Here is a 24558-nt window from a genome sequence, read left to right on the forward strand (position 1 = left end):
CTTTTTTCTTCTTCTTCTCTATCCTGGGTGGGCATATGCGGTTGGTCTTGTGATGGGGGAGCACGTGGGTAGTGAGGGATGGCGTCAAGTGTACTTTAGTTGATGTGTTCACATGATGTGGTGCAGGGATGGGGATCGTAGGGTTGGAAAGATCTCGATTTCTTTCTGCAGTTGTGAGAGATGGGTTTAGCGTCGTGAGACGATCTAGAGAGTTGCTATGTGGAAACTTATGGCGGGTTATCAGATATCTGAGACGTGCGTATGGATGAAGTTGGTGAATGCAAAACATCAAGTTAGACTGGAGTATTGACGTATCAGACAATCAGAATAGTCTCTACGTTTGCCATATACCTATAGAACCTATAAAATACACGAAGCCAAGTTAGCTGGCAGACATATTGAGAGGTAGAGAAGTGTAGTGGGGTGAACGTGAACGGTGAACGTACACAGCGGATACTTTCCTGCTTCAGGACGAACCGAGGTGGGGCCATGCGCTCACCTCGAGTACGATCAACACCAAACAACGCGTTGTAACGCGACAAACCGCCACAATTGACGCTCCTTGGCTTGATTCTCTGCTTCGACTGGAGCGCGTTCTTGAGGTGTACACAGGTCTCAAAATGTTTTCTCTGCCTATGATTGCACCGCGTCCAGTAAGTGTTTCCTACTTTTTGTGTTCGGATGCTCGATGCTGCAACGAGCCGCAACATATTGGAGAAGCATGTCAAATATGGAGAATAAAAGACTGACACAATAAATAGGACGCCAGTCTGTGGCCCTCTCTCCACAACACACATGCAGCATTTGAAGATACGCAGTCACAGTCCCCGCCCAATACCTCGCACAACCAACGACGCCCAAACTCACACCACACACCCCACCACAACCACAACCTGCTGCTGTCCAGCCTCACAGCCGACGAAAACACCATTGCCCAGCGTAAACTCAACGTCCGTCGTTTTGGCGCAGGATGGCTGCGTCCACCGGGCGTATCGAAAACCCTCCAAGCCCTCAAAGACGAAGAGCTCGAGAAAGAGGAACAAGAAATGATGCAGCGCCGCGAACAAGTAATGATGGACCTAGCCGCTGCGCAACAAGAAGCCGCAAACGAAGAGCAGCGTGAGCGCGGCGAAATGGAAGAAGAAGCCGGTATGGGCGAAGAAGAACGAGACCTCGACGACGAAGTCCCCGAAGCCGAAGAAAGCATGAGCGAATCCTCCTCTGCCGCCGCCAGCAGCAGCAACAGCGGCAGTGGCAGCGACTCAGAAGGCGAAGAAGAAGAAGAAGAACAAGGCAGCGAAATCAGTGGCGACGCACAGGAAGAAAGCACCGTCCCCTTCAACGAAGACAGCTTCATCGAAGGCAGCATGATGGAAGCAGAAGTCTCACACATGCTCGAGATGGAAGAGGCGGAAATGGCAGGTGTACTTCAAGACGAACGCGACCTCGACGACGATGTCCCTGAAGCTGGAAGTTATGAGCATACAGATTCGGAACTCGAGGATTCAAGTGACTTGGATAATTCGGCGCTGCCCACAGGGCTTGCGTCTGCAAGGTCGAGACGCTCGACCAGGAGGAGGCGCTCGAGTGGGAGACGCAGTTCGGGGCGTCGTAGCTCGGGACTTCCTGGCGGGATGACGCTGGGTGCGCATCCGACGGCTGGACGGGTGAGTTTGGGCGTTGATTTGGGGAATGGGAGGAGCAGCTTTGGGATGGATGGCAGTAGTTCGTTTCTTGATGGAAGCTCGTTTTTGAGGAGTTCGCCCGCCGGGAATGCAGCGGCTAATCGGGGGTCGTTGCGAGATCGCTTCTTGGGCGCTGCGAGGGGTGGTGGCGGGACTAGTGGCGGTGGAGGGGGAGGGGGAGGTGGTGCCGGATGGAGGGCTTGATGTCGTGGTGCGATGATTGGTGAGTTTGTATTGTATAGATACCCAGTAGTGGTGCAAGACTGTACCGCGGTGTTAGCGAGTAGAAAACATGTGTAGAATACCCTGAGTGGCTCATAGATATGGAATGTAAAGATATATGTGGCACCGGTCACAGGGAATATTGCTATCTACATGAACTTGGGTGTCTTGTCCCACACATTCATTATCACGAAGAAAGGTATAACACATGTCTCACCTCGCCGTATAATATCTTATCAGAGTGTATATTCTGCTTACAGAACCTAACAATAAGAACGTCTACTTATATCATTCATGATACTATCCTACAGTCTGTTCAGCATATTGTTACCCCCTTATCCCAAAAATTCTCTAGTTCCAACCCAGACCCTGAACTACATACTACATAAACTAGGTCTTCTGTCCCAATTACTCTGTCTGCACGGGATGTTGAATGAGGCGTAGGCCGCAGTGCATGAAATCCCGAATAGAAAGCGGACTGGAGTACAGTGTACATACATAGTATCTACTCGCCTCAGCGTTGACAGTGTGGAAACTAGAAAGGAGGGTCATGTGTGTTGCAGAATTCAAGAATCGGGGGGGTTTAAATTCGCTTTCTCGTTTGCTGGAGACTGGAGATTGATTTTTGTTGATGGACCATGAGAGTTGGAGACCATAAGAGTCATATGGGCTTGATTATGACTCGTGTGATGTCGATAGTGATCACCGGTGCGGAGTTACGACTTTCGCAGATTTGCCAAGTCGGGCTTTCAGAATATCTACAACAGTAGCTTAATGGGATGAGTTGGAGATGTGATGAGTTGAGCAAGAGAAGGAGGGCAGTGTCCAGAATGTATATGAGAAGCGATGGAAAATACGAAACCAGCTGATGTGACTACCTGATAAGGAGACAACTAGATAGTGGTGTTCAGCTTATCAGATGCTGTGATAATGGCGAAAGAATGGTAGTCATAAGGACGAGCCTGGGACGTAGTATTTGGTCATGGTAAATTACTCGTCTCTTCACAAAGCAAAAAAAATCTTGGTGTATATCGTCACGGCCATACGTTGGAATTGGTATTCTTGATTTTTCCTTTTGCTTGCTCCCAGCGGTACATATACAGCAGTTAGTGGGATGCAAAGATGTTGCGGGTACGCAGGTGGACTGGTGTCTCTCCCTTGGGCGTATCTGGTATCGTCTTCTCCAATTTCTGCAGGGAATGAGTACACAGAGTGGCAAGGGTAATTTTCCAGACGTACCAGCTTGTCGAACACACACTTGTTCAGCTTGCGCTCTTCCGACCTGCAGTTCCAGAGTTGCTGGTTGTGGTTCTCAAGACACTGCCAGTGGGTGCGGAACTGACTCAGGCAGTTCTCGTTGATGTCCTTGATACTGGCGCATGTGTCAGCACCTGCCTCGTCGTACAACTACAGCTCGAGTACGCACACGCTCGCAGCACACCTGGTGACCTTGCGGCCCTCCTTCATGCACTCGAATTCACCCCGGCCGTTGGCCTCGGTCTTGCACATCATGTAGTCATCGTTGAAGGGCTTGCAGCGCGCGCCAATAAAGTACGAGGCACTGAGGAGGGGCGCAGAACTGGCTCCGAGCTCTTGGACCTTGGGGATGTCGTCGGGCAGAGGGGTTGTGTCGATGAGGGCTTGCTGGTTAAACCTGGATGAGGTAATTAGGCCATGGAGCTTACAGCTGGGTACAGAGAGTGAATTTACCTGGGCTGGCGCGACGACATGGTAGCTGGTGGGTGCCAATGGCGGACTATCGACTTGGAATTGAAGATGATGGTAGGCAGGTCGTCGCGGAAGTCGGCTTGGCACTTCACTAAAACTGGCAGGGATGTGATGGGGCCGCCGCCTGTGCCTGAACCTTTGTCAAGCAGAGACAACAATCTCTCTTCACTCTCGCGCCTGCATCTCAACTGCACTTTTGCGTCGCCTTGCACAAAGTCCATCGGCCGGAATGCACGCCCATTGAGCTATACTGTTCTTATCTCCAGCGCCAGCATCTCTACGAGGCACTGTTCGCGTTTCCTACCGCGACCGAAAACAAACAACCCGGCGCCCGACAGTCCGCGACTTGAAGACACCATCACTCGTTTCCTCAATCCATAAGCAAGCTTGACTCAGCATCCGCAAAGCGCGCATTCTCTTCAACATGTCTTTTAGCTTTGGAAATGTTGGCGGTGGAGAAAAGAAGACGGGTACCTTGTTTGGAAGCACTACAGCACCAGCTGGCGGTCTGTTTGGCCAATCGCAGCAACAGCAACAGCAACCTCAGCAGTCGAATAACACAGGCGGTGGTCTGTTCGGTTCTGCAGCACCGGCCCAGAACAATACCACGAGCTTATTTGGCTCGACACAACCACAGCAACAGCAGACCACTGGCTCAAGTCTGTTTGGCCAACCACAGCAACAACAAAATGCTGGTGCGAGCTTGTTCAGTCAGCAACAGCAGCAACAGCAGCAGGCGCAACAACAGCAGCCCAATATGAGCAACAGTCTCTTTGGCGCCTCGCTCCAGCCCGCCCCTATTCTAAACAGCGTGCAGGCGCAAAGCATCCAGCAGCAGCGCGAAGGACTCCCCCAGCTGCGCCAGTCTTCAGCACAGCCTTTCGCCGGCTCTACCATGAGCGGTCACAGAGAAAAGTCGGTCGTCGAGCAGATACGAATCCTCAACAACAAGTGGGACCCAGAGAACCCAGAATGCGTATTCCAGTTTTACTTCTATAACTCGGTTAAGCCAGAAGAGGCGCCTTTCTACGGGCCCTCACAGGGCGAAGATGAGCGAAAATGGGAGGAGGCCCTCTCAAAGAAGCCGAGCCCAGGCGCCATCCCTGTACTAGCGCGTGGTTTCGAGCAAGTCGGAGAGCGCATACGGCAGCAAGCTGCTGCCGTTACCGCACTGCGCACACGTCTTCATGAGATCAACAACAGTCTCTCGTTGCTCAAGGATGCACATGAGCTGACGGTAGCATCGCGCATCACCGAAGCCAAGCGGAAGCACATTGTCTTTACCCAGCGAACACTAGCCCTCGCAACCAAGGTGCAAATCTTGCGAAACCGTGGATACGTCATGGACCCACAGGAGGAGGACTTGAAGAAGAAGTTGATTGAGCTGGAGAAACAGACCTTTGACCCCGTACTCGGAGGTCGGCAAGAGGAGATCTGGGCGCGCATGTCCAGCGTACGCGAGCGTGCGCGGATACTACAAGAGGAAACGGAGAAGCTGGGTAGGACCATGGACAAGCAACAGAACGGCGAGCTTCTTTCAGAGGAAGACCAGAAGGCACTGGAGAAGGTGAGATACCAACTACTGTTAGACACTAGACCACAAACTAACGTTATCCTCCAGCTCCTGAAAGATTACGACCGTCAACTCGAGCACCTCAAGAAATGGGTTGATGATACCAAGGAAGAGTACGACGAATGGGAAGCATCAAAGCAGGCAAGACCAGCGAAGCGATAATTTCATAATGTACTTTGGCGCTTTGAGCATGTACGATTCACTAGAGATGTGGGGGTTTATATTGTCAAAAGTTGGGCGTTGTGAGATACCAAGCGGCGGATGCATAGAAACCGATAATAGTCTTAGCGTCCCAGGAGCGTTGCTACCATTCTGTACACTTTGTCTTGTAATGCCCATCTTGGAAAGGACCACGAAACAATGGAAACTCTTGCATTCGGGATATCATTACACTCGGTGACCAGCGTTTTCCGTCAGGCAACTCGTGTGCCTTGGTATTGTTACAAGCACATCTTTGACTACATGCGCATATATGATACAGCTGCTGTTCGTTTCGGCATTACACTCCTCTCGCCCATAAGCTATGGGCGTGTAGGTGGGTACAGCATGTGACAGTAGGTTCGTTTCGCTTAGAAGAACTTGGAGACGTATTCGACGAGATGTGGCGCTGCTGATGATTAGCCCAAAGTACACTTGCGCAGCTCTGGAGAGATTTGCTTACAAAAGTACAAGACAACTGCGCTGGCTGCCGTCCACTTGATATCGGACATGGTCTGCGCCTCTGCTGCGGCAAGTTCCTGCTTAGAAGGCTGTGGTGGTGCTAGGTTCATTGTCAGCCACGATTCGCCCCGAGAATCTGTTCTCTTCTCTCTCTCTCTCTCTTACATCCCAGATAGGGTTTGACTAACCTCCGAACATGGTTGCTATGTGGATGGATCCGAAAGAGTTGCGTGTTTAGAGTTTGACTTGAGAAAGTGAAGCTCACAGATGACGTTCACAGCGGGCACTTTGACATGCAAAAGTTTGGAGTAGTCGGCATTTGGACGCCGGATGCTGCCGACACGGTCAGAGGGTCACGTGCACACGTTCATCCGTTCACGATGCTTTGCATTAACCGACTTGTTTGCTTCTCTTGCGAATCTGCTCGCCCTGGCTTGCATGATCGACAGGAACTTATCTACAGTTGAATCCTTTGGTCGTCCATATGCAGGTTGAATTGCTGTCTGTCGCTGCCCTGCAGAAAGGAGAGATGTTCGCGGAGCCCAATCGCACAACAGCAACAGAAAACGCGCAGGCAAGTGTGTCTTCCATGAACAGTATGTACTTTTCTTTTCTTGGTCTATAAAGCGAGGCGTCTATGTCAGAGGCTATCTTGGATGCGGCATAAAATCCGTCAAAAGAAACGTAATCTTTGTCAGACCGGACCGCCTCTCTGGCCCTCTGCTACCCCTGTCTGCTGATAGTTTCGCGTCCGCTATTTTGTTAGCACGCTTCTCAATCGAATCTAAACCGGGTGACAAGAGTGGTCAACGGTACAGCAAGGAATCAGTGCCGGCCGTCTGTATCCTGTTGGTTTCCCACTGGCGATGGAGGCATCTTGGTTTGGCATGCGCGTTGCTATGTATAGGCAAGACAACGGACTAAAGTTAAATGCAACCCATGAGACGATCATTATTACATCACATACTAACAGACATAACCACTCTCCTATGTTCAGTGACCCTCAAACAAATCTCGGTATATTTCAAAGGGTCAACTTAAGGTCTGAACCTAACTGGCCTCGATTGTCATCCCGCCCCCAACAGGGATCAGCTGTGGCAAGCCGCAAAGACATGTCGTCGTTGACATGCCCGCGGCCATTCTGCACATCACCAAGCCCGAACGGACCATGCTGCGCCCACAAGTTTCTTTTAAATTATTGGCTAATTGCACAGATAGGCATGATCTTCACACTCCGGTTTGTATCCTGCTCGGGTCCATGACGCTAGCCGGTATGACCTGGGGTACTCTTTAACGTGGAGCCCCCTTGCACTTAGATGCACGGCTCGTATAGATAGAGTAAGCCTCGTCATCGTACGAATCTATACAAAATATTCTTCTTGTCACTCTTTTACTTGTTATTTCAGTGCTTGGAAATGTTTAATCCGACTGCCGTCGTACTCGGCTTGTACTCGACATGCGCACTAGCGCTCAATGCTCGCTATGCTCACGAGCCTGCCGACATCTCCGCTCGCACGGAGTCCCTCTCCCATGCACATTTGAAGCCCCGTCAGCATCTTCCCCCCGAATCCAACTGTGCTCCGTATTGGATGGAAAATATCAAACATCAGGGCATTGCTAGCTTCAATCCAAACCCGAACAACTATACAGTTTTTAGGAATGTCAAGTCTTACGGGGCAGTTGGCGATGGCGTCACGGATGACACCGCGGCTATCAACCGAGCCATTACAGACGGCAACCGATGTGTGCCTGGCAATTGCTCGAGTTCTACCAACACACCGGCTGTCCTATATTTCCCAGGTGGAACATACTTGGTGTCTGATGCCATTAAAGACTATTACAACACCCAAGTATAATGCCCAGGACCACTTACCGAGATCGCAAGTGACTAACAAGTCTAGATTGTTGGAAACCCCAACTGTCTCCCTACCATCCTTGCTGCTGCTAACTTTTCTTCTCCTGGTGGAACGACAATCCTTGATGGCTCCGGCTACGGATCTACCGTCTCTTTCTACCGCCAGATCCGCAACATCATCATCGACACTACAAGGCTGCCCACTAACTTCTCTGCTGTCTCAATCTACTGGCCAACCGCACAGGCGACTAGTATTCAAAATGTCGTGTTTAACATGAATCCCAACAATGGAACAACGCACATTGGTCTTCTTATCGACTCGGGTTCCGGAGGTTTCATGAGTGATTTGGTATTCAATGGAGGACGTCGGGGCTTCTTGGTTGGAAATCAGCAATTCACTACTCGCAACCTTACATTCAACAATATCGACACTGCCATTGAGATGTTTTGGGACTGGGGCTGGACGTACAAGTCTGTGTCTATTAACAACTGTCGTGTTGGATTGAATGTCTCTTCCGGAGGTTCTTCATCACAGAGTATAGGATCCATTACGTTGTTCGACAGCGAAATCAAGAATACAGAGGTTGGAATTGCTACTGCCAGGACCGATAATTCTCAGCCCGCTGCTGCTGGAGCCCTGTATCTGGAAAACGTCAAGTTTGACAATGTACAGGCTGCTGTGGTTGGCCCCAATGGAACCTACCTCGCAGGATCTTCAGGTTCTGTGGTAGTCGATGCTTGGGCTGATGGGCACCGTTATACTTCTTACGACGGCCCCGATATTAAACGTGGTCGTATCGAGCCCACGCAACGACCAGCTGACTTGGTGGATGCCCAAGGAAAGTTTTACGAACGCTCAAAACCTCAATATGGAGAGGTCCCCTTGTCTCAGTTCCTCAGTGCTCGCGATCTCGGTGCTACTGGAAACGGTCGTACGGATGATACCGCCGCTCTCAACGCTGCTATCATGAAAGCTAAAGAAGAAGGCAAGATTCTGTTTCTTGATGCGGGATACTACAAGGTCACATCGACCATTTACATACCTCCTGGCTCTATTATTGTAGGCGAACCGATTACTGCTGTCATTCTCTCTTCTGGTCCTTTTTTCAACTCCATGACAGAGCCGCAACCTGTCGTGAGGGTTGCTCTCCCAGGTGAAACGGGTCGAGTCGAGATCTCCGACCTGATCGTCAGTACCCAGGGCCAACAAGCAGGTGCCATACTGTACGAGTACAATCTCGCTACATACGACCAAGAGCCAGCCGGTCTCTGGGATGTGCACGCCCGTATTGGCGGCTTTGCAGGATCAGAACTGCAGACTGCTCAGTGTGAGAGGACTCCTAGTAATGTGACGATTACTGAAGGCAATCTGGACCGGGACTGCATCGCTTCATACATGACAATGCACGTAACAAAATTTGGAGCTGGATTGTACATGGAAAACAATTGGCTTTGGACCGCCGACCACGAGCTCGATACCCGCGGTGAAGCCCAACTCACTCTCTACGCCGGCCGAGGCCTGCTCGTTGAAAGCATCAACGGACGACTGTGGCTGTAAGTCCCCTTTTCCCATCCCCCAACCCATCACCAAGAAGGGAAAAACTAACCTTGATGAAAAACAGCTACGGCACATCAGTCGAACACCACACCCTTTATCAATACCAATTCGTCGATACTCGCAACATCTTCATGGGCCAAATCCAAACAGAAACAGCATACTTCCAACCCAACCCCAACGCCACTATCCCCTTCCCCGTAAACTCCGCTCTCTCCGACCCCGTCTTCTCCTCCTCAGAGGATCCCTCCGCCCCTCCTTCCACTTTGACCCCTTTGTTCGAAACTCCCTCCAACAAATCTTCCACCAACTCCACCGCTCCAAGCCCCAACACGGTCTCTGGATGGGGCCTCCGCATCATCCGTAGCAACAACATCCTCGGCTACGGCATCGGCCTATATTCTTTCTTCAATAACTACAGCACAAATTGCTCGCGCGTCGATGCTCCGACGGCGTGTCAGCAGCGGATTCTGAGTATCGAGGGCGCGACGCATACGTATGATGTTAGTTTTTACAACTTGAATACGGTGGGGAGCACGCAGATGATTACGCGCGATGGGGTGCAGGTAGCAGGTGCGGCTGAGAATAACAGTACGTTTGTTGATACGGTGAATGTGTTTAGGATTGATGGTTTTGGGGCGTGAGATAGTAGGCTGAAAGGGCGGTTTGATATAAGTTCTTGTGTATAGTATTTTTTTTCGGAGTGACAATGAAAGATATGTGGAATTGGGTTGTATAGTTTTGTTGCCAGAGGTCCAGGAATGCATATATGCCAATAGAGATGTGGAAAAGAGGTCACAAACTCAGTAATGAACGATTAAAACATGAATGAATTGGATATATAGTGTACAGTATAAGCTTTTCAAGGAAAAAACTGACCCAATCTCATAAGCAACCCTAAAAGCGCAGAGTAACGCCCGCTATGCATTCTCCCGTGTGACCCCTAAGTCGCGCATGCGAAACTACTAGCAAATGTCCCTTCCACGTCAAGGCTATAGCTGTCATACAAAGTCAAGGCCGGTAAGAAGAGAAAAGAAAAAGGTGTCTGAGAGACAGTGTCTGCCTGGCACGATACCAACTCAGCGCCTGCCACCACCGCGACCTCCCTTGATCTGCTTCATGATATCCACATTGGTCGAACGACTTCGGGCATTCTCGTTGAACACAATATTGCTCTTGGGTGCAATGGTGTAGGTGGTTGGTCCAGACTCCATGCGAGCACGTTGGAAAGCACGAGGGGCTTCGAGGGCCTTCTTTCGGCTGGCGGCAATAGCGGCCTGTTGGCTGTTGACAGTCCTATCGCCCGTGTTGATTTGGCTGCAAAAGCATTAGCACATAAATGATCAACTGTACACACAAAGACATACCTTGGGTCGTAGTCAGCCTGGGCAAATTCCTTTTTGCGGTAGTCGTCCGTTCGCCTAAGAATGGGGCGGGTCCAGTCGGTGAAGAGCCGCTCAGCCTGTCGCTTAATGGACAACTCGGGCCTCTTGCTCTTGATGTAGAACATAATCACCTTGCCGATACCAGATGCGACAAGTGTGTCCTTGTTGACAGGCAGCTTCGCCAATGAAGCGAAGAGCTCTTTTTGGATATCATACGCGGGAAGACTGCCGTCGCTCAGGGGCTCCAAGAAAAAGCGCACCGACTCAAGCAAGTTCACTTCAGGGTCCACGATAGTGTCTCTCAAGTTGTTCTTGTTCAACAAAGCTGTGACCTCTGGCAAAAGTTTGAGCTTGTGTCGCGCTGGCTCGTTGCGCTTTCTGCCCTCGTTGTCGGCCTCGGCGGCTTGTGCCATGCGACGTCGCATCTCCTCGATTTCCTGGTCGGCCATCTGTTCAAGGTCGATTCCATCCTTCTTGCGACGGCGGTTCGAGCTACCCTTGACGATGCTGTCGATCTGGGCGTTCAGCGCTTTCTTCCTGCCTGGAAAAACCGTTAGTACACGTGAAAAGTCGATTCATGCGCTTAAATACTCACGTTCTTCTGGGGTGAGATGCTCATCTGGGTCCCCTTCTGGGCTTGCGTCCCGTACTCTGCCTGCTTTCTTGGATCGCTTGCTCCGCCTCTCACCCTCTGCAATGTCTCCATCTTCTTCACCGTCTTTATTCTTCTTCCTACGCGGCTTGTCTGCCCTCTTTTTCTTTTTCTTGGGCTCCTCGCCTTCACCTGCAGTGCGCTTGCGCTTGTGTACACCAATCTGCTTGACATTGTCCTCATCAATGATCTGGGCCGGGCGCTCATCGATGGCAACATTGTCTATGTCAAAATCGCCAAATTGCTCGTCCATCTGGTCATCGTTGAGCGCCTCTGAAAGAACTGACTCGTTGTCCGACAAGCCAGCTTCGACGTCGTCCTGGTCAGGCATGTCTCCGAGTCGGTCTTCCGTCACCTCCATATCTTGATCTGGGTCTCCGATTGGAGGGTTTGGAGTGGAATTCTCCTCGTCGATCTCAGGGCGCAGGGGGTCGGCTGGGTCGTTGCCAGCTTCAGGTAGCGGCGATCGCGAATGCGACTTGGTAAACTCGACGTCCTCCATCGTGTTTATTGGAGTTTTTCTATCCAAGTTTGGTATCAGTCCAACAGCGCCGGTTCTTGGTAGACGTTCGATAAGTTTGATCGCGGTAAAGGTGGTGGAGGGCGCGAATGGTGGTCAGAATGACCTTCAAAGGAAAGTTGGAGAGGGAGCGCGACTGTCCATGACGCGCGGCGATACTTTTAGCCGAGGTCGGTCTTGGCACGAATCCGACAGGTGGCGTCCGTGCGCGGGCTGGTTCGCGGCTTGCTGCTGCCAACGCCTTGAGCCGCTGCCCTCCGTCTTTGTCCTACTCTCTTGCTTGACCACCGCCCTTGGGCCCACGACGCCATCCATCATTCCCAGCGCAACGAGTAATTCACACAAAAGACGCTTGAATCTCACCACTGCTTCGTAAACTAGCAGCAGCTCACGATACCGACAGCACCTTTTACAGATCTTGGCGTTGTTATCGCAGCATCGCTGGTGAACCGCTCCAGGGTCTTGTTGACGACCGCACAGCAGTCGCGCACTGTTTCCAGACACTTGGATTGAGGGAGGGAGGATACAGACGTAAGGAGGATTGCAGTAGCTGGGGGAGAGCGAGTTTGTTACTGCCTAGCTGTACCGGCGCAGTCTACACTGCGTCATTTGGCGCGGCCATAGCTAGTATCAACAAGCACTGTCATTACGTGTGTTCGTCGAGAGCGAGGAAGCATATTGTCTATCTTGTTCATCTGGCATCGACATTGGCAGTGTTGGTACTTTCTGATCGAAACGCGAGTCGCTTACCCTATCCTCTGCGCGCGACATTACACCCTGACACAGCACATATTCTTCTTGCTCTAACCCAAAGCATCCTTGCCCATTATGTCTCTCCCAGCAGCTGAAGTAGCAGCCGATTTTCGGGACGCACTACAAGATTTGAGGATGAATAGCAGGCCCGAGATTAGCAATCTAACCCTCATCGCCAAAGAGAATACAGAGTATGCTGAAGCCATATCCAACGAGCTCCAGAAACATATCCAATCGGTGAGTCTTGGGTACATTACTTGATGGAGTGGTTTCATTTTCTCCTCTCGTTTTCCATCATGCTTTTGATACTAGTGACTGATTGCAATAGACTCGACCTGAATGGAAGCTCCCCGCTCTTTACGTGCTTGATTCCATTGTCAAGAATGTCGGAACCCCATATACTGTCTACATTGGTCGCAACCTGTACCGAACATTCATGGATGCTTATCTGGTCATGGACCAGGCCACCCGCAAGAATATGGAAGGCTTGCTCAAGACGTGGAAGATGCCTGTGCCCGAGTCTATGGATCCACGCCCAGTGTTCTCAGCCGACGTGACGCAAGATATCGAGAATGCACTGGCTAAGTTTCATGCAGCTCAACAGCAGGTCCGGCCGCAACATGCGCTTCCACCTCGTCCTCCATCGCTCAACGTGGCTTGGAGAGGTACATCTACGCCACCACAGAATGGTCCCCGTTATGCCGCCCCCAATGACCCACGTGCTCGACCAGTAAGTCTTCGTCCTTGAGATGATACTGCCAAATGCTAATAGCGCAAACGCAGTCATACCCATCGACCCCTCAATACGGTCCTCCAGGACATGCTCCTACACCCCCGGTGTCCTACGCGCAACCTCAGCAACCTCCTTCGCCCATGTCGTCCATTGATTTGGCTGGACTAAAGGCAGAGGTCACTCAGCTAATCAGCACTACACAGAACACATTTGCTCAAAACCCAGCTGATGCCGCCCTGCGTACAAAGCTTTCGGCACTCTTATCTCTCAAGCAGATCTTGGACACACAGACTCTACCGCCACAACAATTGGAAGCTGTACGCCAGCAGATTCGAGCCCTAGCACCTCAGCCCGCTCCAACGCCCTCGTTTGTACCGTCTACACCAGTATATCCTCCGCAGCAGACAATGGCACCCGGTTACCCTGCTCAGTTTCCCGCTATGACTGCTTCGCCAGTCAATGTTCCACCAAATGTGGCACAGCTTCTTGCGGGCTTCAGACCACTACAGTCGACACCACAACCTGCCCCAACCCCAACCCCACCAGTTTTGAACCTTGCGGAATTGTTGAAGCGTGTATCATCACCTGCACAATCGAGTTCTGTACCCGCTCCAGCTCCATTCCAGCCACCGTTCCAAGCATTCCCGCCGCCTATTTCTACCCCAGTACCCGCATCTCAATCCGCTCCCCCAGCACAGTCTGGTACACCAACCACCAACTTGGCTGCGTTGCTTGCCCAGTTCAGCAAACCTGCTGCCGCGCCACCCTCAGTTCAGCCTACGCCTGTTCAAAGCACTCCTATACCTCAACTTCCATTGCAGTCTGTAGCTCCCCCGCCAGCCCTTGGTAGTGCTGAGTGGCTCCTCAAAGCCCTAAGCAGTGTATCCGGTCCCACACCTGTGAATGGGGTTCCCACTGCACTCCAACAAGGAACTGAACAATCAGTGGTGCCGGTCGGCTTGCTGGACCAAATTGAACTCACTACCGCATCGATGAAGAAACCCCGTCTTCACCTTATATCCCATCTGTATGAAGCTAAGCCTAACATCTGCGCCACTTGTGGTCGCCGGTTCGAAAGCACGCCTGAAGGAAAAGAGAAGAAAGCTCGCCACATGGACTGGCACTTCAAGGTCAAGGACCCAGATGCGGCCAAACGAGGCGTACATCGCAGCTGGTACATTCCTGAGAAGGAATGGATCGAATATCATGAACTTGATGAGACCGCCCCTAACCAGTCCAACCATCCCTCTTCAGGCAACAATGCGGCCAAGCCGAAGAAGCAGACCAAGGACCGGTATGTCAGCGTTCCGCAGGATGTGACACTTCAGCAAGCGCCTTGCCCGATCTGTCAGGAAAAGTTTGAAACACAGTGGAACGTGGAAGCCAATGATTTTGTATGGATGGATGCACTGAGTGTGGGCGGGAAAGTGTACCATGCTACATGTTTCGAAGAGTACAGCAAAGGAATTGGTATTGAGATGCCTGGTACCCCAGACTCTGTGCTTGGTAAAAGGAAGGCGGATATCGGAACGAATGGAGAGGGCAAAAAAGTCAAGGCTTATTAGATGTAGCTTCTTCCCCCACAGATGGCTAATGCCGGTGTGAATTTCTGATGCATAGCGCGGCGTTGGATGGTTTATTTTGTAAGTTATGAAGTAATTTATATATTATTTTATATATTATAATTGCTATAATAAGTATAGAGTTAAACAAATAACTTCGTGGTTATTATTATAACATAAGGATTGTATATTAAGTAACGGGCTGAACGCCCTTTGGATAGAATCCTCGTGTTACACGGGGTTTGGATCTATACTTCTCTTGCCGGGTCCCACACTAAGGCCAGTGAGCTTTACGCTAGTGTTCTGTAAGGTTTATCTAAGCTCCCATGCTACCGACAAAACGGGAAAATCAAAACCGGGCTTATCCCACCAAAACCTACCATCCGCAACGCGAAATATCTCTACAACCACGTGCTTATTTTATACTAAAATACGCATAATTAAATATAGTCTTTATTTTTGCTATGCCTCGTTGCTTAAAAATTAATACGCCGCCGCTGGAGCTTCAGCCGCTAGAGGAGCAAGCGGATAGGTACTGCCTATAGCTCTAAACTCCTAAACGCGCCGCCATTTTTACAGTGTATCTATGGGCCTAATAACAGTTACTTAAAACTATTATAGATATCTATTAAGGTAGAGCTTTAAAATATTGAATTAAGTCTGCATTAGCAGGTATGCGAAAATGCGGTGTTTTGGCGGTGTTTTGGCGTGATGTTGCATCGCGGTTGATGGGGCCGCCATTTTTCGGTTTTGTCGGTTGCATGGGAGGTACCTATAATTATAGTTAAAAAAAAAGAGAGCTCGTGCTATATCAAATTGGGTAAAGATTTTTCCGAGGTGATGCCATATATGAGATTTTAGTGTCCCCACAGTATAAAACTTGTGCCACGTAGCGTTGTATGTTGGTGTACTGAACGTCCAGAGTCACCGGACACCCGCTCCAGCCCTCCAAGCCCACTACAGAGATGAGGCTGTAGAGCCACACTTTATGGTTATTGTTATAAAATTTCTTGGTGGAGTGTTCTATAGGACTATGTGACAAATTCTCTCTACAAAATACAGTTAAATAGAGTGGCAGTTCGGCCGCTGCGGGTGCAGCCGCGATACCTACAGTCTCCCTCCAGCGCTCGGCTGCCGTCTACGCGTCTGCGATCCCAACATGCCCAAGGATCTGTGCTTATTCTACAAACCGGACGGCTTTGTTGGCTAGCTCTGGCTGGCTTACAACGTAGTATGGCCGGGAGGTTGTGTTGTCCACAGAGGTTACCGAATAGTTCCCGAAGGTCTTCGGTGCACGGATACGGTAACTACTAGGTAATAAAATCAACCAAATTAAGAAGTATCTCCGAGCTCACATGTCTCTTGTTTCCATTAGAGTCCTTTTCCAGTCAGATATTATCTAGGACTTGGTGTTATAAGGACTTGTCTCACTGCATCGGGGCTAGTCCGATGCAGTGAGACGAGTAACAGGAAGGATTCTCTCCCTAGAGAGGTATGAAGGGTTGGAAGCCAACCAATGTACACGACAAAAGGTAATGGTTAACGCGGGACATGCTAATCATATAATGTGTCATCAAGGATCCCTTGTCCTGCTAAGCATGGTCGGACTTGGCGCCGCGGCATTAGCAATCTCGTTCATGAAGTTTATACCGGAGCAACAATGCGGGTGACATGCTTTGTTCCATGGATTCGCATACACTATCTCACATGAAAGTCAATGATAAAGTGCTAGGTGCATGTGCTGTGAATACATTATATCTAAGCTCCTTATGTCTTCCTTTCTAGTTAGGCAGTAGAGACGATCAACTGTTTCCCGTAGTATGGGCAAAACGTTTACTTTTGTTGTTGATCAGACAGCTCGTGCTGATCTTATATATAAACGAAAGCTTAGGCGCCGTCGAGGAGCGTGTGGGAATTGCAAACACAGAAAAGTGGCATGTAAGTATCTGAATGAGTCATGGACACAATTTTAGCAGTAATTAAGTAGTACAGGTAACGGGTCAACGCCTTGTCAACATTGTCTCGTAAGATCAATTAGCCATATATATAATTATCTATATTTACCAAGTATATTAATAAGAGTTTCAGAAAGCATCTACAAACTGCCAGTATACCGAAAGCAACTGTTCGACCCAAAATCCGATTCTGAATGGCGAGGCAGACAATATAAGGCAACAGAAAAAGACAGCTTCAAACGCAGGTGCTTTACCTAGTTCGCAAGATCTCACACGCACAAACTTCCCCGACAATTTCTTGGAGACTTCAACTGCTGATCTCTATTGGGATGATTTGGCCCATGCACCCATACCGGAAGACCCTATGGTTCTTTTAAACTGGAACCAATGGGACGACACTGTCGACGAACCAATTCCTACACCTTCTCTGAGCTTTGGGCTGCTGGGGAGCACCAAAGGGCACGAGGATACCCACTGCAAGGGCTTAGACACAGATCAACGTTTTCATGATGATATGCACTACTATTCCAGTGCGAACAATCTTTCAGGAAGCTATGTTGTGTCAGCCTCGGCTGCTGTTACCGGTATGGACAAGTGCTAGGTTACACTTACCCTGAATTTATAACTTTGACTAAACTGGAATAGAGAAAACACCATATTTCGACCATGTTCGCTCGTCTCTCTATTGTTGGGTACTAGAAAGCATAAGAAAGTCCCATAAAAATGAAAACACTCGCATTATAGAAGCATTGCAAGGGCTTCTAACAGCGAACTCTCTAACAACCAACAATTGTTCTTACAAAGAATTAGACATAATATCTGTTCTTACTGATCTTCGTTCTGAGCGTTCTTTTAACAAAGAGCTTTTCTACAAGCGCGTCGAAGGTAATATACTATCTAATCCTTACAAAACAGAATAACTTGCTAACATTAATGCATGAAGCCTGCTTTGCAGAACTGCATAGGTATGTGATAGTTTAAAACAAATTAAGCTTTTTTTTTTTGAAAATAATCGGTAGTACCCTGGCCGTCTAACAAACAGATTAGCAGTATTGGAATCTTCCTAGACTTGGCAACCATGGATGCATCAGTCAACCAGGTTCTTTTATACCCTTTAGTCAGCAATCTGGCCTGTATTGCTTTATTTTTCTCAGTACTGGCTATTGGCTCTCGGCGTCTGGATCTCAGTCATAGTACGGGTACAATAAAAGGAGAAACTATAGGCTTCTTCAGGATAGCTCTGCGCATGAAACCTCATCTATATGATAAGACCAATCTCTTGACGTTACAGGTAAGCGGACACTACGTCAATGTTAGTTCTTGAAATTCTGCTAACAAAAACCTGTGGGCTGACAGGCGCTGTTTTCCCTGGTTAGTAAATGCCCTCCATCTATGGGTTAATATAAAGCTCGGCCTTATGATTTACGATATGTATCAGACTTACTTCTCGTGTACTATCGGTGCCAATTCCACGTCTAGCTTGATGGCTGACGCTACTTCGGGCCTCCAGACCCTTCACCTACATAGCTGTAGCGCGATCGACAAGTTGTCTTCTAACTGCTTAGAACAAGCAAGAATTAAGAGAGCTTTCTGGGCTATCTACTCAATAGAAAAGCCTTACTGCCTACAAGAAGGACTGTTACCAGTAAGTAGTGCATTATAGGACAAAGAATCTTATAGAATCATCTTTAAGACGAATAATCTACTCCTAGGAACGGCTACTAATTTAAAGCTCTTTAGTTAATACATAGTGAATATACGGACCACAGTATTCCTGCATCCCAAGGTTCTCCTTGTAAAGGGGACGACTGGCTCAACGTAAACATCCGTTACGCAGAAGTTTGTTCAGCGATTCTACGACAACTCCACACCCAACGGCACAGCAGTCAAAACTACTTATGCTGTAGAAGAGCAGGTTGTGAACACAACTCAGCCTCGACCATAAGTTGGCTTGAAGCCATGCTCACGATGTGGAAAACCGACTTTTTCTTCGATTTTAGACTTGACAACTTGTCGGCGCTTCCATATAATGAGAGACGCCACAGGCTAACCTATATCAACCAATATCATTTTGCCGTTATTGCTATACATTCTTTACCAGAAACAGAAAACACGGACATGAGCAAAGAAAGCCGTTACAAATCAGCGCGCGAAATATTGAACATGAGCGCACACGTATCCTGGGCCGATCTTTGTGCTAACTGGTTAGTATTTGTCTCTTTGTATTTGGCTTTCGCACATCTCGAGATTATCAACTGATAACTAGTGAAATATTAAATAGGTCACTTTGCTCCGTTATATCTGTAGCGACTTGTATTCTCGTAGCAAGAATAATTGAAAAAGCTTCCGTCGTAAAGGCACAGAGAAACATAACAGCGACCACCGGCATTAGAAGCAACGAGCATTCTTACAAGAGCGGTATTGAAACAGACATATCGTACATAGGTATAGCAATTGGCTTCTTTAGTCGAATATCCCTCAGTACAACTCCTGATTTCGGAGCCGCGGCCATGGTGCTATGTAGCTTTGCCCTCAGCGTAGCAAAATCCTAGTGTATTGTTATCATTTGTTAGGAACAAACGTATGAGTTTAGTCCAGGCTGGTGTTACACGGGGTTTGGTGCTTATACTCAAACTTGGGAACGATCAATTTAATCGGCCGATTGATTCGCGAACGCATGGTGCGGTGCGGGACTCGCTTATTCACTGTGTTACTAGTACTGTACTATCTAGAAATCTCAGATCAACTCATTTGACCAGCATAGCATGACCATGTAGCACTATCAAGCCTCAGACGCCTTTATTATCAACGCGTATTGTTACACCAACCCAGAACGACTGCTAGCCTCAAGGTGGTAGGTGATGGCGCAAAAGTTGAAGATTCGTGAATCTTGCGCACTAGAATGTCCATATTAAGCGACCAATGAGACTACTGGTGGTCTTAGCCTGTCGCTTGCAGTATTATATAGTAGTGATTGTAGATTGCTGAATCACGTTGTATAGTAGTGATTGTAGATTGCTGAATCACGTTGTATAGTAGTGATTGTAGATTGCTGAATCACGTTGGGTAGTTGTGACGGAGGTACTCCCACAAGTCCCCCAGCAGGACCATACTGACTGGAAATTCATCCACAGAAGAAGAAGAAGAAGAAGAAGAAGAAGAAGAAGAAGAAGAAGAAGAAGAAGAAGAAGAAGAAGAAGAAGAAGAAGAAGAAGAAGAAGAAGAAGAAGAAGAAGAGAGGTAGAATCTATGACTCTTTAGAACCAGGTTCTTCTAAATAGAGAGTATCTTCTAAAACCCCAGGAATGATAGTTCATACCATAATATCACAGGAAAAACTCCTCTACATATCTATCCTTCTCTAGAGCATCACGCCACTCCTGTAAACTTTTCGCTTCACTCTTTTGATACTGTTTATCAGTCTCCCAGAGTAGCGGCCCAAGGACGTCATAGGCACTGTTGGCTACATTTTTACCTCCACAAACAAGAACACGACCACCAGCCTTCCATATCTCTACAATATCGTTTTTCGAGTCTGCTAGCCGCTCATGGATATATTTGCAACCCGCTGCTTCAGCTGCTGCTGCTTCGTGGTCCCTGCTGAATGCGCGGCGAACCTCGACGAGACCATCTGCCTCGAATGCTGCAATCTCCTTGGCATAAAGGGAGTCGAGCGCTGGGCCGCGACAGCCATAGAACAAGATTGTTTTCGGGAAGTTTTTACGCTTTCCGGCTTGTTCTAGTGACCTAGAAGCAGCGGAAGCAGTAATTTTGCGGTCTTGTAAGAAGGCTAGGAAAGGAGCTATGCCTGTTCCAGCTGCCACCATAATGACTGGAAGAGAGACGGGTTGGTCTTGGGAGAAATTGGGAGATGCTGGATGAAGTGAAATATAAAGGCTATTGTTGGCCGTGAGTGTTGAAAGATAAGTCGATGCCAGCCCCCCGCGTTTGAAAGGGATGCAATCTTCAGTCAAACCGCCGTTCGGATCTTGAAAGGGATCATTGGGCTCCATAGGTTGGAGTGTTGGCAGAGATTTTGCTGAACCGACAACAGTATATGTCAAGGTTGCAAACCCTGGTTTCCAGTCGGGACTGGAAGAAAAGGAATAGGCTCTCGGGCGAATCGGTGTCAACAGTGACAAGAAGTTTGCGAGGGATATCTTGACGTCCGGGAATATGTGAAGCAGATCAAGTACTGATATTCTCTTGTTCAAGACTTCCGATCTGTACTTTTCAGGCTCAAGGAGTTCAAACAGATTAGCCTTTACTTGAGGCTTATCAGTCGTCATCAGGGTAGCAAGAACCTGTATGTTCCTAAGACTGGCTGTGCGACCAAGGTCGACGTATGCACTGAACAATTCCGATGCTCTGATTGGAGTATCAAGTGGAAGACCCAAACCCATATTTCTCTTTATGCTCCAAATATTAACTAGGGTTTCAGTGTCAAGATCGAAAAGGCCAAGAGCGCTTCGCGTATCATCGACAGAGTTGCGAGGTAGAATCTGCACATGATCTCCAGACTTGTATTTGAACCCTACAGGTAATCGGATCTCGAGATGGCGTTTCTCCGCTACGCCCGGACTGGATAGTGTGCGGGCGTCGGTTACAATAGCAGCAGCAAACCCTTCACGCATGCCGATAAGTGGAGGCTTTATCAGTGATACCTGGAGTTCGACATCCCTTGCGTCAGTCACGCAGGTTGCATTACCATCATGAAGCATTCGGTTATCGCTCAACTTGGGGAAAAGCTGGGTCGTTGTCCATTGTTCAAAGTCCGAGAATATGTCGGTAGATGCACCCATGTCAGAAGTACCCATTGGTGCAACTCGCTCAGCTCCGCGCTCTGACAAGAGAGAATCGACGAGTTTTGGAACGGCAAAGAAACTGCTATTCCAGTCACGATGTCCTAAGAAGAGGCTCTTAGCAGGGTTACTACACAAATGTCGAGGTTTGAGAATGATTTGCTTGGTTGGTACGACCAAGAAAGGTTAATCATAGCAGTAAACGAAAAGCGACTGAAATGTCAAGGAATGCAAAGTAATATTCAAAAGTATACGTACCACATCCGAAAACGGCATATCTCACACCTTCGAGCTCATCTTCTTGTGCGGCTTTGAGCCAGTTTACAAAATTCACAGCATCTCTCGCAGGCTCGCCGTTGTAAGACGCTGTGATGGTAACCACAACCACATCTTTAGGAAGTTTTCCTACAACGTTATTCGCTGTATCAATGAGTTTTATACCTAAACCTCGTTTAGTAGCATCGTTTGCAAGGACACTGGCTAAAGCCTCGGATGTTCCGGAGTTGGAGGCATGAACAATCGCTAAATGTACTTCCTCATTGTCGCTCGGACCTGTAGTAGGCTTAATTGGTATTGGTCTGAAAGATTCAGTAGATGAGACTGTGTCTGCACCTTGGTGCATTCGCAGGCTCATCTCAGTGGGGCGTATGCCATTTCGAGGGCGGACCTTCATTGTAAGGCCGACCGGACGGACCGTCATTGTTACCTGTATTTTAAGATTGTAGGTCTCATCTTTAATTAAATCGAAGTTTTGGAGCACCATAGCAACAGCCTGTGTTTAGCCGACAGTGTTAGTTTGGTAGTTTTGTAGTGTGAGACGGCCGAAATAATCCTTTACTACTTACTATTAATGCCTGCTGCATCGCAAACGGTCTCCCAATACACGCCCGCATTCCGTTTCCAAACGGCTTCCATGCGCACGGAGGCAGTTTGTCAAATTTGTCTTGCTCCATACGCTCAGGCCGGAATTCGTCTGCATCATCGCCATACACATCGGGATCGCGGTGTACCGAGTCAAAGACAATAAAGATGGACTGGTCCTTTGGGACTAGGTACTTTCCGGCTATTACTTCGTCTTGAAGCGGCTTAACAAAGAACCCGGGGCCAGGGTCTCGTAGACGAAGCGTCTCGCGTAAGATACTCTCAAGATACGGTAGTTTTTGTAGGTGTTCAGGCATCACAGTACTGCTCCCAATGACGGCATCCACTTCGTCTCTGGCTTTCTGGAGAACTTCTGGATATTGAAGAAGATAATAGAAACAAAAGGATAGTAGACTAGACGTCGTTTCGTGACCTGCGATGAAGAAGGTGAGCAGGTTGTCCACAACCGATTCATCGTCCAGACGTTGGCCAGTGTTAGGATCCTCGTGGCTCAGCATTGCATTCAAAAGATCATTCCGATCGACTGGATTTTTGAGCCTCATCTCGATGAGCTTCTCAATGTCGTGGCGTAACTGGTCTGCTTGGCGGTTGAATTTGTTCATAGAACGGAATCGGACCCAGTTGTTGATCCAGTCAGGTAGGTTACTTTGCAGCAGAGATTCTGTCATGGTGTCTACAACGGCTTCTGCGAAAGGATCCTCGACTCCTGCAGGCCTATAGAAGCTATTGAAGCGATAGTCAACAGTGCAGAGGGCAATCGTGTCCAAAGTCAACTTCGTCATCTCGTCACAGATCTCGATGGGTACGTCCTGTCCAAAACGAGCCCAGCGTAGACACATCTGCTCACAAATATCTCTCATATCATCCGCCATAGCTCTTATCCTCGCGGCGCCAAAGAGTGGCGCGATGACACGGTGCGCTTTTTGGTATCTGGGATCTGCAGTTTCCGCAGTGAAGAGACCATGTCCGACCACTCGCCTCATCCTGTCAATTGCACCTCCTGGTAATTTGCAGAATCGAGTTTCATCACAAAGCTCTTCAGCCACTTTGCGACTAACAACTATGACATCCCTGTACGAACCATAATTAATCATGTACACATCGCCTGTCAAGAGTTAGCGATTGCCGTTGCCCACTCAATATGGATGAACAAAGTGCCGCTTGCCGTATGTTTTGCCCATTTCACCTAACGACTTTGTGAAGTTGTCAGGATCAATATCGAGTATGTTCCCTAGAAACGGAATCGCTGTATTCTACTGTTATTACATGCAAAATTTTGTAAAATTACAAGCGAGAACACCTTACGTTTCGGCCCAGGTATTGGCACGAGGTCTCTGGGGCATTTGCCAGCCATTATGTCGCTCATAGTTTGATTTTTGTGGATAATAAATTACTTCAACACTTTCCGTCTAGAGGGTTTTTTTTGGAAATGAGAGCTATTGGATTAAGGTGAGTTCTAGTCCCAACATATAGCAATACAATTTCCAAAAGGCTTCAATTTCAATGGAGGACTAAGTTATGGTAAGAAGTGACAAGGACCATGGTATGTCTATGACAACTAGGCCCAGAACGATAGCCCAAACACACAGAAGTGAGGGATAGTCTGTGAGCCTGTGCGGATGTACGTATGCGGTATAGCGACAGATGTCACACCTGCCGGTTACCCTCTAAGAAAACATTACGGCTAAACTTAACAGAATTTGAAGAAAGGGCTTTCTCCCATTAGAGTAATATAACGGCTAATACCTTGCAGGGGCTACTAATTAGTTTTTGTTATCAATAAATTCTCTTACAGTAGACGTGGTAAGATACATGCAGTGGTTTTGCTGCCTGGTCACGTGCTCAATGAGTTGCTCACTAAGCGACTTAATCGGTCCTCTCCTCGCTTCACGCCCTCGTCTTGCCTTGCGGTCGGACCTAGAACTTGGTCGTTACCGTTATAGAAGTGCTGAATGGGCGAATGGTTTGAGGAAAATTAAAATATCCTATAAATTGGGAAAGCTTCCGTTGTTCGTGTGTGTGACGGTATCCCGATT

At 48.6% G+C, this 24558-nt stretch overlaps 8 protein-coding genes across 8 annotated transcripts; 5 read left to right on the forward strand and 3 right to left on the reverse strand.

Annotated features, from left to right (window-relative positions):
- Positions 1-620: 620 nt before the first annotated feature.
- On the forward strand, positions 621-1889 carry PSV08DRAFT_365355 (Apc15p protein-domain-containing protein; the record flags this gene model as incomplete). Its single annotated transcript, XM_014225151.1, has 2 exons — positions 621-653; positions 762-1889. 2 exons carry the CDS (start codon positions 621-623, stop codon positions 1887-1889), a joined length of 1161 nt encoding a protein of 386 aa, XP_014080626.1.
- Positions 1890-2858: 969 nt separating this feature from the next.
- Positions 2859-3662, reverse strand: PSV08DRAFT_328919 (NADH-ubiquinone oxidoreductase 20.8 kDa subunit). Its single transcript, XM_014225152.1, has 4 exons — positions 3618-3662; positions 3334-3561; positions 3147-3279; positions 2859-3097 (listed from the first exon to the last, which is right to left on the reverse strand). Exons 1-4 carry the CDS (start codon positions 3635-3637, stop codon positions 3014-3016), a joined length of 465 nt encoding a protein of 154 aa, XP_014080627.1. The 5' UTR covers positions 3638-3662; the 3' UTR covers positions 2859-3013.
- Positions 3663-3769: 107 nt separating this feature from the next.
- Positions 3770-5815, forward strand: PSV08DRAFT_229621 (nucleoporin complex subunit 54-domain-containing protein). The gene is made up of 2 exons (XM_014225153.2): positions 3770-5202; positions 5257-5815. The coding sequence occupies exons 1-2, from the start codon at positions 4060-4062 to the stop codon at positions 5368-5370; spliced, it is 1257 nt and encodes a 418-aa protein (XP_014080628.1). The 5' UTR covers positions 3770-4059; the 3' UTR covers positions 5371-5815.
- Positions 5816-6352: 537 nt separating this feature from the next.
- PSV08DRAFT_412036 (glycoside hydrolase) lies at positions 6353-10124 on the forward strand (the record flags this gene model as incomplete). The annotated part of the gene is made up of 5 exons (XM_014225155.1): positions 6353-6464; positions 6635-6753; positions 7275-7718; positions 7770-9277; positions 9346-10124. The coding sequence occupies 5 exons, from the start codon at positions 6353-6355 to the stop codon at positions 9920-9922; spliced, it is 2760 nt and encodes a 919-aa protein (XP_014080630.1). The 3' UTR covers positions 9923-10124.
- On the reverse strand, positions 10092-11937 carry PSV08DRAFT_365360 (uncharacterized protein). The gene is made up of 3 exons (XM_014225156.2): positions 11259-11937; positions 10646-11204; positions 10092-10595 (listed from the first exon to the last, which is right to left on the reverse strand). Exons 1-3 carry the CDS (start codon positions 11815-11817, stop codon positions 10358-10360), a joined length of 1356 nt encoding a protein of 451 aa, XP_014080631.1. The 5' UTR covers positions 11818-11937; the 3' UTR covers positions 10092-10357.
- A 500-nt stretch (positions 11938-12437) lies between these two features.
- Positions 12438-14957, forward strand: PSV08DRAFT_14532 (uncharacterized protein). Its single transcript, XM_014225157.2, has 3 exons — positions 12438-12825; positions 12917-13318; positions 13372-14957. Exons 1-3 carry the CDS (start codon positions 12664-12666, stop codon positions 14884-14886), a joined length of 2079 nt encoding a protein of 692 aa, XP_014080632.1. The 5' UTR covers positions 12438-12663; the 3' UTR covers positions 14887-14957.
- Positions 14958-16703: 1746 nt separating this feature from the next.
- On the forward strand, positions 16704-18783 carry PSV08DRAFT_412039 (uncharacterized protein; the record flags this gene model as incomplete). The annotated part of the gene is made up of 9 exons (XM_066093922.1): positions 16704-16821; positions 16876-16907; positions 16972-17422; positions 17484-17723; positions 17782-17803; positions 17889-18129; positions 18277-18483; positions 18579-18656; positions 18688-18783. The coding sequence occupies 9 exons, from the start codon at positions 16704-16706 to the stop codon at positions 18781-18783; spliced, it is 1485 nt and encodes a 494-aa protein (XP_065948207.1).
- Positions 18784-20164: 1381 nt separating this feature from the next.
- PSV08DRAFT_373942 (cytochrome P450) lies at positions 20165-23876 on the reverse strand (the record flags this gene model as incomplete). Its single annotated transcript, XM_014225159.1, has 4 exons — positions 20165-21744; positions 21899-22412; positions 22486-23627; positions 23828-23876. The coding sequence occupies 4 exons, from the start codon at positions 23874-23876 to the stop codon at positions 20165-20167; spliced, it is 3285 nt and encodes a 1094-aa protein (XP_014080634.1).
- Between the last annotated feature and the right edge of the window lie 682 nt (positions 23877-24558).

This window comes from Bipolaris maydis (genome assembly GCF_028858645.1).
Source record: "Bipolaris maydis strain C4 unplaced genomic scaffold PSV08scaffold_14, whole genome shotgun sequence".
Classification (NCBI taxonomy): Eukaryota; Fungi; Ascomycota; class Dothideomycetes; order Pleosporales; family Pleosporaceae; genus Bipolaris; species Bipolaris maydis.

Excerpts from the sequence above, each read along its gene's own strand:
- PSV08DRAFT_328919 (XM_014225152.1), bottom strand. The coding sequence starts at position 3,637 with ATGTCGTCGCGCCAGCCCAG. Across the intron at positions 3,562-3,617 it reads ATGTCGTCGCGCCAGCCCAG|GTTTAACCAGCAAGCCCTCA; the intron begins GTAAATTCACTC and ends TACCTCATCCAG. Across the intron at positions 3,280-3,333 it reads ACCAGGTGTGCTGCGAGCGT|TATCAAGGACATCAACGAGA; the intron begins GTGCGTACTCGA and ends CACATGCGCCAG.
- PSV08DRAFT_365360 (XM_014225156.2), bottom strand. The coding sequence starts at position 11,817 with ATGGAGGACGTCGAGTTTACCAAGTCGCATTCGCGATCGCCGCTACCT. Across the intron at positions 11,205-11,258 it reads GCATCTCACCCCAGAAGAAC|GCAGGAAGAAAGCGCTGAAC; the intron begins GTGAGTATTTAA and ends CGGTTTTTCCAG. Across the intron at positions 10,596-10,645 it reads CAGGCTGACTACGACCCAAG|CCAAATCAACACGGGCGATA; the intron begins GTATGTCTTTGT and ends ATGCTTTTGCAG.
- PSV08DRAFT_14532 (XM_014225157.2), top strand. The coding sequence starts at position 12,664 with ATGTCTCTCCCAGCAGCTGAAGTAGCAGCCGATTTTCGGGACGCACTA. Across the intron at positions 12,826-12,916 it reads TCCAGAAACATATCCAATCG|ACTCGACCTGAATGGAAGCT; the intron begins GTGAGTCTTGGG and ends TGATTGCAATAG. Across the intron at positions 13,319-13,371 it reads ATGACCCACGTGCTCGACCA|TCATACCCATCGACCCCTCA; the intron begins GTAAGTCTTCGT and ends GCGCAAACGCAG.
- PSV08DRAFT_229621 (XM_014225153.2), top strand. The coding sequence starts at position 4,060 with ATGTCTTTTAGCTTTGGAAATGTTGGCGGTGGAGAAAAGAAGACGGGT. Across the intron at positions 5,203-5,256 it reads ACCAGAAGGCACTGGAGAAG|CTCCTGAAAGATTACGACCG; the intron begins GTGAGATACCAA and ends GTTATCCTCCAG.